Here is an 18436-nt window from a genome sequence, read left to right on the forward strand (position 1 = left end):
GTTTGGGGGGGATCCCAGGGAAATAGCTAAAAAGACGGAAAGTGTCGCAGCCTTGTCGTTAGGAACTTCTCATCCAAAGTGCCACAGTTCTTAGAAGCCAACCTCGGTTGCCTTGCAAGTAATAAAGCTGATTAAAACATGGAAATCATCCTGCTATGAAATAGTTTGTGGCTTTTTAAGATGTGACACAGGTCTCTTTCCTTAAAAATATCTCTCAGAATGAAAATGTTGGGAATTAACACTTCCAGAGGTTTTAAGGGAGGGGAGGAAAGTAAGTTTGGATTATTTGAAGTCCTACAGTCCCTGTTCAGTTTTATTTTTATCAGGCTTTAAGGTGCTTAGAGGAGGCTTTCGTGTCTCAAAATGCCTTTCAAAGATGTGTAACAGCAGTGAATGGGTGAACTGGGGGTTAACAATGGGTGAACTACTGGGTTAACAGCAGTGAATGGGTGAACTGGGGGTTAACAGTGGGTGAACTACTGGGTTAGCAGCAGTGAATCCACACCCTCCCTGGGCAGCCTGTTCCAGGGCTCTGTCACCCTCACTGTGAAGAAGTTTCTCCTCATATTTGAGTGGAACCTCTTATGTTCCAGCTTGTGCCCATTGCCCCTCGTCCTCTCACTGGGAACCACTCTTTGGTTAGGAAATTCTTACAAGCAAAATTTGGGATTCTTCATCTCTGGAGATGTTGAAAACCCGCCTGGACACGTTCCTGTGCAACCTCTTCTGGCAGGGGGTTGGATGAGATGATCTCCAGAGGTTCCTTCCAACCCCATAGCATTCTGTGATTTGTGGTGTTCTTAGTATCTTCTGTAGCTGTTGGTAATTGGTGAAGATGGAGTGTGAATGAGGAATCCAGTGAGTGTGATGTGGAGCTGCCTATTTCAGACCTTCCCAAGAACATTGCTTTAGGGAAACTCTCCCTTAAAACATCTTAGAATTGGATATCTGAACATATATGGTTTCTAAAATGATTTAAATTGGCTGACTCAAATCTGTGACGCTTTATCTCCTGCGTCTTCTGTGTTAGTGTTGCATTTTTAAATATCTTGCCTTCCGGTCTATAATTATATCAATTCACACTATTGATACCTACAATCCTCTCCTGTCCTCTCCTCCAATCCCCTCTCCGAGGGTCACCTCTGTAGCAGCAGAGGAGTTAACGAGCCGTGGTTCTGCCCTCCTAGCCCAGGTGATAAACCTTCAGGTGGAGCTTGGGCATTGCCTGTCCTTCCTCCTGGAAACCTCCATCCCCTGCTGAGCGAGCAGCGTCAGGAGCATCCTGCTACCTTCAGGGCAGGGGGCTGAAGCTGAGCCAGCAAAGGGCCAGATTTGGATATTTTAAGTTCCCAGTCTGACAATCAGAAAATGTGGTCCCAAACAGACAAGATGACTCACTATCTTAATTTCATTAACTCCCCCACCAACCTGGAAGAGGAGGAGAGGGGACGAATGACCCCTCAGCATCTCCTCTCGGAGCGTCTCTTAGTAGTTACGATCTAGACGAATTCCTGTGGCACATCAGGTTTGGGTTACGACTCTCTAATTCCCTCCAAATTGCTCCCTGGGAGATGAGGGAAGGAGCAAGTGTGTGGAAAACGAAGCAGTGGGTTGGTTTTCCCTGGGAGGCGCTTTGGACTTCAATAAGCCTTTCAGTTGTTTCCCAGGCGTGGAGGAGCTGCAGAGTTGCCTGCTGCTGCTTTTCAAAGTTAGGATTTGGTTATAAATCTGTTTTTCCAAGCAAACTGGCAGTCGATCGGCTTCTCCCCAGGTTTCCGTGAGGTGTTTGGGGGGGATCCCAGGGAAATAGCTACATAAAGCGTCCCAGCCTCTTTTCCGAGAACCGGGACGTCACCGTTGCGCCACGCTTTGGACTTTAATAAGCCTTTCAGTTGTTGCCCAGGCGTGGAGGAGTTGCCTGCTGCTGCTTTCAAAGTTAGGATTTGGTTATAAATCTGTTTTTCCAAGAAAACTGGCAGTCAATCGGCTTCTCCCCAGGTTTCCGTGAGGTGTTTGGGGGGGATCCCAGGGAAATAGCTAAAAAGACGGAAAGTGTCGCAGCCTTGTCGTTAGGAACTTCTCATCCAAAGTGCCACAGTTCTTAGAAGCCAACCTCGGTTGCCTTGCAAGTAATAAAGCTGATTAAAACATGGAAATCATCCTGCTATGAAATAGTTTGTGGCTTTTTAAGATGTGACACAGGTCTCTTTCCTTAAAAATATCTCTCGGAATGAAAAAGTTGGGAATTAACACTTCCACAGATTTTAAGGGAGGGGAGGAAAGTAAGTTTGGATTATTTGAAATCCTACTGTCCCTGTTCAGTTTTATTTTTATCAGGCTTTAAGGTGCTTAGAGGAGGCTTTCGTGTCTCAAAATGCCTTTCAAAGATGTGTAACAGCAGTGAATGGAAGTGCCACAGTTCTTAGAAGCCAACCTCGGTTGCCTTGCAAGTAATAAAGCTGATTAAAACATGGAAATCATCCTGCTATGAAATAGTTTGTGGCTTTTTAAGATGTGACACAGGTCTCTTTCCTTAAAAATATCTCTCAGAATGAAAATGTTGGGAATTAACACTTCCAGAGGTTTTAAGGGAGGGGAGGAAAGTAAGTTTGGATTATTTGAAGTCCTACAGTCCCTGTTCAGTTTTATTTTTATCAGGCTTTAAGGTGCTTAGAGGAGGCTTTCGTGTCTCAAAATGCCTTTCAAAGATGTGTAACAGCAGTGAATGGGTGAACTGGGGGTTAACAATGGGTGAACTACTGGGTTAACAGCAGTGAATGGGTGAACTGGGGGTTAACAGTGGGTGAACTACTGGGTTAGCAGCAGTGAATGGGTGAACTGGGGGTTAACAATGGGTGAACTACTGGGTTAGCAGCAGTTAGTGGGTGAACTGGGGGTTAACAATGGGTGAACTACTGGGTTAACAGCAGTTAGTGGGTGAACTGGGGGTTAACAATGGGTGAACTACTGGGTTAGCAGCAGTGAATGGGTGAAGTGACTGGGTAGTGGAAGGAAAGGTCTGAGAACTTCCATAACCACCTCCCTGGGGACTCTGCAGCTCCGTGGTGGTGATGGCTGAGGGGAGGCTGAACTGGCACCACACGAGCTCCCGGTTTGATCTTTGCTGCTTGTGTCAGATGGTCCTGTGAATATTGGGGGGGACACCAAATTATGATGGTGTGTAGCCCTGGAGGGGCTTCTTCAGAAGTTCTCATTAAAGTCAGTTGAACAGAGTTTTCATCACTCAACAGCTTTTTTCATGACAAATTCTAAAAGTCCTGATTCTCATGCATTGTGCGTTGGGTATTTTATTAGGGGAGGGGAGAAAAGATGCATTTAAGCTCGATATAGTTCTGTGTAAGGGGAAAGATGGTTGTGTGTGTGCTGGAAGAGCCCTGCTCAAGCGTGTGGCCTCCTGCCTGACTCCTGACTCTTTCCCCTCTCCTCAGACTATAGAATCCAACTGGCGATGCGGGCGACACAACCTGCAGAGGATTCAGTGCCGCTCCGAAAACAGCAAAGGTGTCTACTGTTTACAGTACGATGATGAGAAGATCATCAGTGGCCTACGAGATAACTCCATCAAGGTAAGGGCTTTGTTCAGTCTCCTCCCTGGAGATATTCCCCGGGAGGACAGGCTGAGAGAGTTGGGGGGTTCAGCCTGGAGAAGAGAAGGCTCCAGGGAGACCTTAGAGCCCCTTCCTGTCCCTCAAGGGGCTCCAGGAGAGATGGGGAGGGACTCTGGATCAGGGAGTGTCCTCCTGCCACCTTTTGCAGCAATGCTGGTGCCATCAGAGTGTCACCATCTCTTTTTAATAATTTCTGGGTCTGTTGGTTTAACTGCAAAATACTCTGGTGTTTGCTCTTAGTTTAACTTCTTCCACACTTCACAATCATTCATTTTTCTACCTCCTGCCACCTTTTGCAGCAATGCTGGTGCCATCAGAGTGTCACCATCTCTTTTTAATAATTTCTGGGTCTGTTGGTTTAACTGCAAAATACTCTGGTGTTTGCTCTTAGTTTAACTTCTTCCACACTTCACAATCATTCATTTTTCTATTTAATTAGTAAGCTGGAAACATAGTAGCCCGTTATTGCTTGAACTGAATTATCAATTATGTCATTTCTTGGTGCTACAGTCTCTTTTATTACCCATTGATTTGACTAAATATCTCCGTTTGAGGTGACCATCAGGGTGAGGGAGGTGATTCTACCCCTTCGCTCTGCTCTGGGGAGACCTCACCTGGAGCCCTGTGTCCAGCTCTGGGGTCCTCAGCTCAGGAAGGACATGGAGCTGTTGGAGCGTGGCCAGAGGAGGCCATGGAGATGCTGGGAGGGCTGGAGCCCCTCTGCTGGGAGGGGGGGCTGAGAGAGCTGGGGGGGTTCAGCCTGGAGAAGGCTCCGGGGAGACCTTCGAGCCCCTTCCAGTCCCTCAAGGGGCTCCAGGAGAGATGGGGAGGGACTCTGGATGAGGGAGGGGAGCCCTAGGAGGAGGGGGAAGGGTTTGACCCTGAAAGAGGGGAGATGGAGCTGAGCTGTGGGGAAGAACTTGTTTGGTGTGAGGGTGGTGAGAGCCTGGCCCAGGTTGCCCAGAGCAGCTGTGGCTGCCCCATCCCTGGAGGGGTTCAAGACCAGGTTGAAGGGGGCTTGGAGCAACCTGGTGTGGTGGGAGGTGTCCTTGCCCTGGGTGGCACTGGAGGGGCTTTAAGGTCCCTTCCAACCCAAACCATTCTATGATCATTCTGCCTTGGAGAGCTGACCACTCGTGTTCCCTTGGTGTCTCTTGTCTCCTCATGGGACGGTATTTATCTGGCAGGGGTTATGGGGATGGGATGTCTTCTGTAGCCTGGCAAAGTTCTCACCCACACTTTGCTCTGGAAGCTTTGGGGGCTGCCAACCAGAGATCAATACTGTTGACCACAAAGAGATACTTGAGACATCAGAGTTGACATGAATGAAGGATGTGTGTGCCACCGCCCTTAACTGTGTGTCTTTTGTCATTGCTAAGAGTTTGCTTTCACGCTAATTACCCGTGGCGTTTCCTTTTGCAGAACAGGCTCTTGTCTTTTCATGATCCTTGTTTTTTCCACTGTTCTGTCAAAAACTTGCATCAAGACTTCTTTAAGCTACAAGGGAGGAGAGACCCACTGGTGAGGCGGCCGGCTGCCCGTGGAGTCTTCTGCTCTCTCTAGTTTTCTGCCTTCCATCGCAGTTGCTGCCATGTTCAAGTCTCAGATCCCCATTCTTGATCTTGATAAGCCATTTCTGCTCGTTGCTTTTAACAGATTTGGGACAAAACAAGCTTGGAATGTTTGAAAGTATTAACAGGACACACTGGCTCGGTTCTTTGTCTGCAGTACGATGAAAGAGTCATTGTAACTGGATCGTCAGACTCCACAGTGAGGTGAGAGTTAAGTTTTTGAACAAAAATCATTTGAGTATCGGGACTGGGAATATTTATAATAATCTCTAAATATCAGCAAACATCCCTAATATGAATGTGGTACAAATATTCCAAACCCAAGATATTCATACTTGGCAAAGCATCGCATTCAATACATTTATTTTTTCCAAATCTGTCGCGTTTTTTGAAGTGTTAAGAATTTTGAAGGACTGTGACCAGAGTGATTCAAGGTGTGTCCTGAAGGGTTTCTTGTACTTTCTGACCTCTCTTAATTATGACTATTAATGGAAAGCTATTCGGTCTATATGGAGCACTTGTCTGATGACAGTTTTGGAGATACTGAGTTGAAATTCTTGTAGAATTCGGTGGTCAATAGATGTCCAGTATAAAGACACTCAGGTACAGTCCTGTGGAAGGGCCTTGTCTCCTCCTGGTGTCCTGCCCTGGTACACCAGTGGCAATTCTATAAAACTTCTCCAATTTAAGAGTTGTAAAACTGGAAAAAGCCAAAACATACTGGATGGTATTCCAGGTATAACCTGAGGAGAAATAACCCCCTGCACCAGGACAGGTTGGGGGTGACCTGCTGGAGAGCAGCTCTGAGGAGAAAGACCTGGGAGTCCTGGTAGACAACAAGGTGGCCATGAGCCAGCAATGGGCCCTTGTGGCCAAGAAGGCCAAGGGCATCCTGGGGGGCATCAGGAAGAGTGTGAGCAGCAGGTGGAGGGAGGTCATCCTGCCCCTCTGCTCTGCCCTGGGGAGGCCCCATCTGGAGCACTGGGTCCAGTTCTGTTTCCAAATGTTGCATTTTTTGAAGTGTTAAGAATTTTGAAGGAATGTGATCAGAGTGATTCAAGGTGTATCCTGAAGGGTTTCTTGTACTTTCTGACATCTCTTAATTATGACTGTTAATGGAAAGCTATTCAGTCTATATGGAGCACTTGTCTGATGACAGTTTTGGAGATACTGAGTTGAAATTCTTGTAGAATTCGGTGGTCAATAGATGTCCAGTATAAAGACACTCAGGTACAGTCCTGTGGAAGGGCCTTGTCTCCTCCTGGTGTCCTGCCCTGGTACACCAGTGGCAATTCTATAAAACTTCTCCAATTTAAGAGTTGTAAAACTGGAAAAAGCCAAAACATACTGGATGGTATTCCAGGTATAACCTGAGGAGAAATAACCCCCTGCACCAGGACAGGTTGGGGGTGACTGTATCATTCTGTGATCCTTTGGTATTTGATTTGGTCCGTTCCATTGATTTATATATCATACAAGTTCTAGTCGTCCTGGAGGAGTTGTACAGTTGTTACAGCGGTCCCAGCTTAGGCATTTCCTGGCCTAATTGTTCGTTGCTGAATTAGGATACTTGCCTTGCACCCTCCCCAAGCCCTAAGAGATGTTAAACACCCAGAGAGCTCCGTTAGAGATAGTCATAGACTTGTGCATGTTTAGGTTTATACCATGTGGAACCATCACCCTTCATTTGGAATAAAATCCTTTTCCCTTGCAGAGTCTGGGATGTAAATACAGGTGAAGTCCTGAACACGTTGATCCATCACAACGAGGCGGTGCTTCATTTGAGGTTCAGTAACGGCTTGATGGTGACGTGCTCCAAGGACAGATCCATCGCCGTCTGGGACATGGCATCCCCTACGGACATCACCCTGCGCCGCGTCTTGGTTGGCCATCGTGCTGCCGTTAACGTGGTGGACTTCGATGACAAGTACATCGTGTCGGCGTCAGGTGACAGGACCATTAAAGTAAGTTGGCAGAGCTCAAATCTAGGTTTGCACCCCAAAAAAAAGCCAGAAAAGCTGCTGAGGGCGTTCAGCTCTGAGTAGCCATGGTGTTTGTGGGCAGTTCTGTGCCTTTTCCTCCACCGCGCACCCGCTGCTTCCTTCTCCCCAGCTGTTGATGCCTGAACCAGGCTCAGAAACTTTTTGTGGCTTGTCCTACTATTGTAAAAAAAAATATAAAATAGTCAAGCCCGTTTTGCTGTCTTGAAATGGGTTTGTTTGCTAAATGTGGCCCATTTTGTGTCTTTTTCCAAGCGGTGTTTTTTCATTTCCATTGGTGGTCCCCTTCCAGACCTGAGCTCTCCCAGCAGTTGCCTTTCCTCACCGCGCCTTCACGGCAGCTCAGCCAGACCTCGCCACGTTTGAGGGATGAAGGGGCCGTGTTTGAAGGCTGTTACACACCTGGAGATTGGAGTTCCCCAGAGTGTATTAACCTAACAAAGGCGTTTCCCCCTTCTCTCTCTAGAAGCAGAGCTGCCTCGGGCTGTGCCAAAAAGCTCTTGGTGCTTTAATGCCCAAATATCTGCCAGAGATTTGGGAAACGAGCCACTGGGTACTCCACGTAACAACTTCAATTACAGTTCATTAAAAACGGGCAAAGTTGATTGAATGGCTTAACTTTAAGAAAGAAGCAGCCACCAAACTTACAGGCCACGGTTTTGGCCTTCTCTTGCCAGTAGGTTGCTGGCAGTGTCCTTGATGAAAAAAATGTGGGGGTTTTGTGTATGTGATAACTTCCTCTTTTGAAAACGTGTCCTAATTTATCAAGGTTTAAGTGTAATCAATTTTTTTAAATAATTTGGTGCAGTCTCTACCACCTGAAAATATTCTATATACAACCCCTCCCAGCTTTTCTGATGGACCTCACGTGCAGTAGTGGCTCTTGTCACCGCCGTGTCCCCAGGGCACTGTCTTCCATTAAGGCCAGGTTCCACTCTTTGCCCAGAATATTCCTATATGGGGGACGTTTCAGTCCCTTCTCCAGCAACAGTTGGCCTCAGACCTCTTCTGGTTGTGAATTCCTCACGGCTTGTACGGAAATTGAAACCCTTTGTTTGGGGGTGATTCTCAGAGGAGCCTTTCCCTCGTGTTTCCCAGGTCTGGAGCACAAGTACGTGCGAGTTTGTTCGGACTCTGAACGGGCACAAGCGTGGCATCGCCTGCCTCCAGTACAGGGATCGGCTGGTGGTCAGCGGCTCTTCGGACAACACCATCAGGTGGGTGCCCACGAGCTGCTGTCGGTGTGAAAACAGGATTTCCTCTGGGTGTGGGTGCTGTCCTTTGGTGTCGCGTGATACCAGAGCAGGTGAGGTACGACCGAAACCGAAACGGGTCTGAGAGTGAATGTGAAAACAGCATAATGAATCACAGAATCACAGAATCTTCTAGGTTGGAAGGGACCTTAAAGATCATCTTGTCCAACCGTCAACCTCACTGACAAAAATAGACACCCACACAACAAACAAGGAGCATCATCACTAAACCAGACCTCCCAGCACTACATCAACCCGTCTTTTGAACACCTCCAGGGATGGGGCCTCAACCACCTCCCTGGGCAGCCCATTCCAATGGCTGAGAACCCTTTCAGTGAAAAAATGTTTCCTAATATCCAGCCTGAACCTCCCCTGGTGCAACTTGAGGCCATTTCCTCTTGTCCTGTCGCCTGTGACTTGAGAGAAGAGACCGACCCCCATCTCTCTACACCCTCCTTTCAGGGAGTTGGAGAGAGTGAGAAGGTCTCCCCTCAGCCTCCTCTTCTCCAGGCTGAACACCCCCAGCTCCCTCAGCCTCTCCTCATCAGACTTGTGTTGAAGTTTCCCATAACATACATCACCCTTCACTTGTCTGTAATTTGAACAACTCCATACATCAGCCTTCACTTGTCTGTAATTTGAACAACTCCATTAATTTTGACACACTCCAGCTGCAGCACAAACTTACCTCCACATTCCTTGCAAGTTCTGGTGCCTTCTGAAGCACATTATGGGATGTCTCCTGGAGGAACCCGTTCCGTAACGCGAGGCCGGGGGTCAGCGCTGAGCCTGGAGTAATGGGAGCCTTTCTCCTCTCTCTTCCTCAGGCTATGGGACATTGAGTGCGGTGCCTGTTTAAGGGTATTAGAAGGCCACGAAGAACTGGTTCGATGCATCAGGTTCGACAACAAGAGGATTGTTAGTGGAGCCTACGATGGGTATGTTTTTGAAAGGAATTTTTTAAAAATTCACTTTTCTTAGTGAATCTTTTCTTAGCATCTTTTGAAAGCCATTGAGCCTTGTGTAAGGGCTCCTCTGATTTGACCAATGACACAGCAGGCTGCGGTTTTAAGTAGCCAAGAAAGTGCTTTTGTGGTGCTCTTCAGCACACTCCTGAATGGTGTTATCGCTCAAGTTTGACTGTCCGTGGAAAGTAAACTTTAGTTTGGCTGAAGTGACGGCCACTCTAAGAACATTCCTTTGTTTCTTCCCTCAGGAATTGTTCCTTGCCAGTGTGCTCAGAGCAGTTTTAGGCTTTCTATTTTTGTAAGCCAGCAGCACTCCAAATATTTATTGTGAGCGTAAATATATCTCGTGTGGCTCTCAGTGCCCGTCTCTGGTAGGCTGGAGGCAGGACCCCCACTGTTAGTGCTTCTGACTTGCTTTTTCAGTGTGTCCTGGATTCAGGACAGCCTATATCCATGGCCAAATTCTCAGTTTCTTCCCCTGCCTGATTTATACTTGAAGTGAGCAGTAGAGTTATGGAAAACAGTGCTTGAGCTGTGTTTGTCTCCAGCCTTTTATCTGGGTTGGGTGTCTCCCAGGGGTGGCAGCCCCAGCTCAGTTCCCCTGGGGATTTTGCACCTCCTGGGCAGAGCTGTGAGCCCTCCAGCTCCTCTGCAGCTTTGTCTTTTGTGTAACCAACTTCCCTGGTCCATCACAGAGACAGCACTGCAGTTCCTGCTAAAAGGAAATACAGAACTACCCGTGTTTTTAGAAATTTAGTATTTTAGTGAAGATAGATTCTAACTTTTAGCTTGATGCTGCTGAACTAGCTTTGGGAGAATCTGGCCTGCTTCCCACTGCTTGAGATGTTTCTTCTTTGCTTCTACTTGAACCAACTCTCTCATAATGACCTTCTCGTTTTTACTTTATAGCAAAATTAAAGTTTGGGACTTGCAAGCTGCTCTTGACCCTCGTGCCCCAGCAAGTACATTATGCTTGCGTACGTTAGTGGTATGTAAAGCTCCTTCCTCTGGGGTTACCTGCAGCCTTTTATTTCTGAGTGAGAGGCATTTGATGACATTGTAGTGGGATAGGTGAGAAACTCGGGATGTTTTATAAAGCAAGTCTAGGGTGCTGCTTATTTTAAGACTAAAAAACCCACCTATATGTATTGTTATATCCTGAATGATTTGGATCTGAGCATTAAAAGAAAGATCAAGTTTTTCTAGTTTGAGATTCTCAGATGCTCTTAAAAAAAACAAACAAAAAAAGAACAAAAAAAACCCCTGACACTGTCAAATAATTGTAGTCATTGGTGTGTTTTCCTAATATCACTCTAGTGCTGGCTTTAAATTTCCTCTTACTAAAAAAGGGGGAGGAATCTTGTGAGCCTTTCCCAACACCTTTCTCCTGACCCTTGGTTTGGAGGGAAGGGATGTGAAGAGGGAAGGGAGGGTGAGTTGATCTCACACCACGGGATCTCACATGGCTTCAGGGGACTGTCAGATTTCAGTTATATTTTCCTTTTCCATGAGGGTTTTGGTTTGTGACAGTAGACTTAATTAAAAATAAATGAGGGAAAGGAGTTCATTGTTCTTTTCACTGAAATGTGCATGAAGTTTTACTTCAGGAGCCAGGTGTTGGCTGTTTGGTAACTGGTTTATTCAGCATGTGCTTGACTTTTCCAGCACCTAAAGAAGCGCTCACACGGCCAGAAATGCTTCTGATTTTTCTTTCTTTTCAATAGTCTTTGCACAGAGATGAGATTTCACAGTTCTTTTATTCCATATCAACGTGGTGCAGTTAGTTTTAGTGAAGAAGTCGATTCTTTCCCTTCTGTGGGCGTTCTGTAGCTCCGGTGGTAGCTCCTCCTGCCCTGCTCACCCATGTCTTGTTGCTCACAGGAACATTCGGGACGTGTCTTCAGACTCCAGTTTGATGAATTTCAGATCATTAGCAGTTCCCACGACGATACAATTCTCATTTGGGATTTCCTAAACGTGCCACCCAGTGCCCAGAACGAGACCCGCTCTCCGTCTAGAACATACACCTACATCTCCAGATAACAGTCTGCACTTTACTGCCCTCAGAAGGTAAGGCTCCCTCGTGGGGGTGTTATCAGTCTCTGAAATTACCTCTCTGCCTGCAGGTCTCCTTAGTCAAAGCAACGAGGTGATATTCCACCAGGTGATGTTTTCCTTAAGAAAACATACTTATTTACGCCACCTCTTTCACTATCTGGTCTTTGTGGGTCGTGCTTCAGTTTATAACAGGTGTCAGGTTATCTTACCCCCTTCTACATTTCATGGAAAGTTACTACATGTTCATAGTATTTTTGGAAATGGAGGAGATTTGGTGTATTACACAAGAACTCCAGTTCCCTGTGGAATCAGAGCCTGTTAGAGTTCTTGATGGATCTGGTCACTTTGTGAATCTTTATAACGAGCATTGTAATGCGTCTCCCGTAAACTGAACACATGTGTGGGATCTTTGGATAAATGCTCCTCAGAAACGAGCAGTTCTGAGATAACCACAAAGGGTACAAAAGCTGAAAATGACACTGTGTTGGGCAGGGAGATGGCTCGGAGCTGTCAGAAAAGCAACACATGAATTTTGCCTGTTTTGTTTCCGTTTTTCTAAAGTTGGCTTCACTCAGCTCGGGGTGAGAGCTCCGCTGTAGATCTGTGTGTTAGGACAGAGAGGATTCTTTTCCTTAAGTCATCTCTATTCCTGCCAACAATTGCACTTTGTGCTATAAATAGCCAGAGGTGGAAGGAGAGGAGTCGCAGCGCCCCGTCTCTGCCCCCGCTGAGCCCCGATGCTTCCAGGGAGTCAGGAGGAGCCCTGCCCCAGCAGGAAGGACTGATTTGATTTGAAGTAGATAATTAATAGTTTGCTTAAACGTTGTGGGAAACCCCTGTTTTCGTGTCAGCAGGGATTTTCATTATCTACCTGTATGTCTATCCCTGCTGCGGCCGAAGAAAAAAATGCAAAAATCTATATGAATTACAATTTTGGGTTGAATCGTATATTAATTTTGCAGAAGAAATGAAAAATCTCTACTTACATAGGGAAGGACTGATTTGATTTGAAGTAGATAATTAATAGTTTGCTTAAACGTTGTGGGAAACCCCTGTCTTCGTGTCAGCAGGGATTTTCATTATCTACCTGTATGTCTATCCCTGCTGCGGCCGAAGAAAAAAATGCAAAAATCTATATGAATTACAATTTTGGGTTGAATCGTATATTAATTTTGCAGAAGAAATGAAAAATCTCTACTTACATAGAAAAAGGGTGGAAATAACACAAACACACTCCTACTTTTCCTACTACAAGAATATTGCACATTCCAAAAGTGTTGCACAAATTACTGGGTTTATGTAAAGACCATATATGAGGTATTAGTCTATTAATAAATAAAGAAGAACATGGAAAAGAAAAAGCACTTAATATAATGCAACAATCCATTCCAAATATTTAGTGAATGAAAACTGAACAAGCAATATTACGGACCCTGGAGGGGAAGATTAAAGTTACTGAGCAAATAGGCAGCTTTCAATATCCATCCGAGAAGCAAAGGGTTAAATCTCTTTTGATAACGTTTTTAATAACTCAAAGCCTATTTAGAACACTGCTGTTTAGAATGCTCATTTTGCTCATTAATCAATCAGGGTTCCTGATTGTTCCTCAGGGTTTTCACTCCTCCTGGAGGATCTCTGCTTCTGGCTGGGAAATACCTTCCCTTGTGGAGATACACTTGGAGATGTCTTAAAAATTAGTTTTCTTTCAGCTTTCAGCATTCCTCAGGGAAATGATGGCTGCCTTCCCTAAAAACTCAACTCCTACACCTTTTAAAAGAAGCCAGGATAACGTCCTCTCTGGATGGGACACTTGGAATGGGTGGCTCGTTACGTTTCACGGAAGGTCAAAGCAAAATGCTGACCATTGCTAGACTGAGTTGCCTGTCTCTCTCAAACTGTAATTACTTCATATAATTAGGCCCATAATTAAAGAATTTTTATGGTACAACGATAAGCTCGTGTGCCAAATCAGTGGTTAATGGAAATTTCCCTTAATCCCACATTTTAAGAGCAAACTCATGGTCGTCCTTCTCCTGCTGCAGTGGGAGAGCAGAGCCCTGAGAGGGCTGAGCTGCCGGATGCAGCGTCTCTCCGGGGCAGGGAAGCGACTAAAAACCACAATTTTCTGGGAGGAAAATCCCCAAACTCCCCAAAGTTTCCTCCGGCACTGCTTAACCCCTGCCTTCTGCTCCAAAGTGCTTGGGTTTGATCCGGGGTGAGGTACTCGTGTCCTTGTTGTGGGAGGTTTGATGCTGTCACTGGGGTGGTGTCCACGGGGGCTTCGTCCTGCTCCTGGGCCCGTACCTGAGCGAACTTCTGCTGGGGGAACTCCAAGGCTGGTTGAATTTGAGTGGTTTTCCCTCTCTACAGAACACTTTTTTCCCCCCTTTGCCTTTCCAGGCAGATAGAACAGGCTTAGGTGAGAAGATGACACTAGTTTTAGGCACGATCTCCATCTTCCCAGTTCAGACACCACTGCTTTCTTCCGTTAACTTACAATTTAAGATCGACACAGTCTAGGCTTGGTTTTTTAAAAAAAAAATCCAGAACTCTATTTGGCAGCCTGCTTTTATTACTTTTGACTGATGGAAAAGCGATACATAGCGTGTCTTAAACACAAAAGAAATTAGGAGTTGAATAAAATCTCTCTGGGATCTCTGGAGCAGTGATGTGGGTGCCTTGCTTTCCCCCACTGCCATCAGTGAAATCCAAACTGCCTTTGGCAGCGTGTTCTCCCCTTCACATCCTGCCCACGGGCCAGCGCCGCGCAGCTCCTGGCTGAGGGGACACTCAGCCCTCCATATCCTGGGAGTTACTGGTGTTGGTAACGACAGCCCACTAGTAATTATGTCCCATGGAGGGGAGATGCTGGGATGTCACTTTTTGACAGGTTTGTCCAACTTCAGAATCCCCAAACCCATAAATCTACATGAAATGACGGTCAAACAGCTAATATTTCATGATGACATTTAATGAAAGAGTTTTATATGCTTTCAAACATTGCAGTTTTCTGAATTTTGAAGCAGCCCTGTATGCTTTTTTTACGAGGCTGTGCCTTTACAATGTTGTGCCTCTTCAAAGAGGATCAGTTCTGACAGTCCTGGCGGTTGGCTGCGAGAGGTTTTATTGCTTTCTGTTGAATTCCTGTTGTTTATTGCAACACGATAAAAATTGTTACCATATGATAGTCTAATATTCTTATATTAAGCGCTAGACCTCGGGCTGGGGGAAGGGAAATCAAGGGGAAGTGCCCAAAGATGGTTTAACCTTCCATGGGGGTTTCATAGCAGAAGAGGGAAGTTCTCCCTGGTCCCTAAAAAGGGGTTTGGGAAGTGACAGGTAAAATCAAAGTTCAGATTTAATCACGGTAGGAACTTGATCCAGGCTAATAATGGAGAAAAGGGAACTGAAATATAAAATTACTTGGGTTTTTTGTCCGTTTTCTTAAAAACTTGTGGATTAAAGCAGCTGAAGGTGTACCCTGTGCAAGAGTTGCTCCTCTGCAGCGTGGAGAAGGAAGGAGGATCTTCTCGTGGTTGTGTGTAGGTCACTGTTCCAGTCAACAGCGTTGGGCGTTTAGCGAGACTGGCTGGTGGGGCACCTCTTAGTCCTCAAGGGGGTGTTTGGGTCTTGCTATATGTAAGAAAACCACCAACCTGTTGGTGACCCCCAGGGAGTAGAGCCACTGAGAGTCTTGCTTCTGCTTCAGCTGAGTCAGAGCACGTTCTCCAAGGAAGGTGGTCTCCTGGGGGGGTGCATGTCCCCTCAAAGGAAGGACCTTGCAGCATTTCATGGGGACCCCCCTCTGCAGCGCCTCGCACAAGGGTCACGCTCCTCCCAGGTGTTTTAGTCTCAGCCTGGAGCACAAAAGATGGTGAGGGCCTGACCCCCCCCCAGATGTCTTCAAATGTGGCGTTTTGCTCCGTACCTGCTGTCGGTTCAGCTTGTCTTTTGTCTTTTTCAGGGTTTCACAGTCTTGAACTACTGGATTTTTTTGGCTACTACACGCCTGAAGATGTTGATTGACAGCTAAAGTCAGAATTGGTTCTAGATGCTGTGTTAGATGCAAAGCAGCACAATTCTATATCTAAATTTCTTAATCTTTTCCTGCTCTCAGTGGTCGTCTTTGAATTTACTCCAAATTCACTGACTTCGAGTAGATGAATTTCAGAAGCCTGTCCTTCCCTGCAATGAGAAATCCAAAGCTTCACATGTAAATTGTCCGTAGAAACTGAACTCTGATGGCTTGTTTTTCAGAAATAAATCAGAAGTCAAGAAAGGACTTGGCCTAATTTATATTGCTTTGCACTTTTGTCTGACTTTAAAGAAAAACAAACAAACAACAAAAAACAAACGTTCTCCAATGAAATTTGGGTGCCAAACACATACCCAGAATGTACAGAGCTTTGCTTTCAAAAGTCACCGTTGTCCTTTAGACTTTACTCTCATGACAGATTCAGAGCCTGTTGCGTTCGGTAGGAGTGTACGTTGGACTCTTAGAAATATTTCTGAATTGCTCAGTAATATTTTCTTCATTTTGTTTTTTTTTTTTTTTTTTGGATTTACAGTTTACTTGTTTCTGCACCAATAATTTCTTTTAAATTAAAGATTTTACCTTGTAATTCAGGCTAGGTTATCTGAACTAGTTGTATAGCACTGTCTGTTGGGTTTTTTTTTTCCCTTTTCCCTGTACTCCAGCCGTCCTTCGCTTCCTAATGTCCGGTAGAGTAAAACCCCCCCACGTGTGCTTGCCTCATTTCCAATACTGTATCAGCATGTAGATATAATGTACATAACAGTCACACCTCCAGCTGCTGGGGGTCAGGATCTCCTGACACGAACACACTAAAGACGAATCGTGGTAGCACTTGGCAGCAGGATGTTCTAACTACTGGCACTGGAGGGGTTAACAGGAGTTACCGAGACGTTTTTGTGTTGGTTTTTTTTTTTCTCTCTGCAAAAAGGAGGTTTTTTCAGTATTCGTTAGGATTTTTTTTTTTTTTTTAATGGGAACTACATATTTTAAAAATGTAATTTCTAAACTTTTTAAAAAAAAAATTAAAAAAAAAAATACTGTTTAATTTATGTTCTGTATCTTATATTTTTGTGGCGCAGTATTTCCGGATGTCTCTCTGTTGACACCGGCAGGTCCCTCACGGCCGCCTGCCGATGTCCTTCCTGCTCGATGGAGAAGATGCCATGGGCCAAAGTTACAATTTATTTATGTGTTAACTCTTCCTTACGGTGGAGCGCAGGTTCCCTTCCAGTCAACGCTCTGGTTACCATGCTCATTAACCATGCTAATTACCCTGCTAGTGATGTTTTTTCCCCCGTAGCTGTTGGCCGTGACCACGTTACGATGTCCAGGTCACGGTCCCTCTTCGTTAGGGAGTCTCAGTGGTTTCTTCTTGTGTTGGCATGGCCTCCCCTCTAATTTATGTGGCCATATAAACACCGCTGCATTTTTCCTGGGTCGGAGTAAGACAGGGATAAGTGCCACGGTGACAGTTTTGGCCACGTGTGACTACGCCCGTCGGTGGCTTTTCCTTCCTGCTGCGCCCGAGCTCAGCGGGAAACGGGCCCCTTTTCCTGGGAAAGATGCTGCTCAGAAATGTGTTGCCTGTTCCTTTGATCCTTTGTATGTCCTGTATTATTTTTTTTATTTTTTTTATTTTTTTTGGGTCCTCCGGCAGCGCTTTGGGTTTGTGTTTTTTCCCTTCTGCCATGAGGAGGGGTAGGGGATGTCGGGTGGCCGAGGGGTGGCCCTGGAGGGACCCTGCAGCGTTTCAGAGCAGAGTAGGTGGAGGTGTCACCAAACCCCCATGTGGGTGAGGCTGAAGGCTCTCTCCTCTTCACCCTTCAGACAGAGAGAGGTGTCGGGATCAGTGTTTTAAGTTAAACTCCCATTTCCGTGTTACTCCTACGATATTTATTTCGTCGAGATGAGCGAATGTGATGAAGTACAGAAGATTAAAAACAGGCTCCCAAGCGTCCATAAGATCATTTTTAAGATCTTTTTTTTTTTTTTGGTAAGCTTGACAGTAGTTCGTGAAAAGTGTCTTACTTTACCCTTCTCATCTAATAGCTTTAATATTAAACTGTTTAAAAAGAATTAAAAAAAATAATCTGTCGCAGCCCTGAAGAAAAAAAGGTATTTGTTTCCGAAGAACGGAGTCCTAATTTTTTTTTTTTTTTAAAAATGCATGTGTAAGATTTAAATTCCTGGTTTTTTTCTTTCCTTGGGAGATAATGATATTTGAACATGCAGTCTCAACTTCTTTGTGCTTTGTGTAACATAGCAGTGGACTTTTGTGATTGGCACCCAAGGAACTCGACTCCTGGGATTAATGGTAGTGATCCTGGCTGCACTCTGGACTTCGTTTCGCTGACCATAATTGAGCAAGTGTACATTACTGCTATATTAATGTTTCCAAGCACTGGGATAGTCTAATTCTAACTTGTAATTATGTTTGCCAATTATCTGTTTGGAAAGTTGGTGTATGAACAGCTTCTTGAAAACTGTTAAATTGTACAGAATATCGTTCATGATCTAAAGCTTTGTACTGTGGAATGTGCTTAATAAAAAAAAAAAAAAAAAGAAGTTTGAACTTAACTTGTCAAATAAATGGCTAAGTGATGTCATTGAACGCAGCGTGGGGACCAGGCGTGGGTCAGGGCTCCCCTTTGGGCCACCTCGGGTGCTGGTGGGGTGAACCCAGGGGGTGTCTTTTCCCACCCCAGTGGCTCGGCAGCAGCCCCCAGGCCAGGGAATTCCAAAAGGAAGTGGAATTCCGAATGCCAGAGGTGCCCGTGGTGGCCCTGGCACGGCCATGGGCAGCTCCAAGGTGGTTTTGTTCCCTCTCTCTGTTCCAGCTCGTTCCTTGGGAGGAGGCGGAGAAAAACGGAGCTGAGGCAGTGCCCCCCTCGCAGAGGAGCTCTGCTGGGGCACTTCGGTCA

The 18436-nt window shown here is 45.6% G+C and overlaps 1 protein-coding gene across 6 annotated transcripts in view; it reads left to right on the forward strand.

Annotated features, from left to right (window-relative positions):
- Positions 1–18059, forward strand: part of FBXW11 (F-box and WD repeat domain containing 11) — an 86608-nt gene extending 68549 nt beyond the window's left edge. For all 6 annotated transcript variants that reach the window (XM_014948185.1, XM_014948187.1, XM_014948188.1 and 3 more), the window contains 8 exons: positions 3450–3587; positions 5286–5404; positions 6915–7164; positions 8299–8417; positions 9281–9391; positions 10331–10409; positions 11303–11491; positions 15444–18059. In XM_014948185.1, coding sequence (XP_014803671.1) covers positions 3450–3587; positions 5286–5404; positions 6915–7164; positions 8299–8417; positions 9281–9391; positions 10331–10409; positions 11303–11464 — 978 coding nt within the window. In that variant the 3' untranslated portion in view covers positions 11465–11491; positions 15444–18059. The remainder of the gene's footprint in view (positions 1–3449; positions 3588–5285; positions 5405–6914; positions 7165–8298; positions 8418–9280; positions 9392–10330; positions 10410–11302; positions 11492–15443) is intronic.
- The last annotated feature ends 377 nt before the right edge of the window (positions 18060–18436 follow it).

Source organism: Calidris pugnax, unplaced genomic scaffold (genome assembly GCF_001431845.1).
Source record: "Calidris pugnax isolate Ruff unplaced genomic scaffold, ASM143184v1 scaffold27, whole genome shotgun sequence".
Classification (NCBI taxonomy): Eukaryota; Metazoa; Chordata; class Aves; order Charadriiformes; family Scolopacidae; genus Calidris; species Calidris pugnax.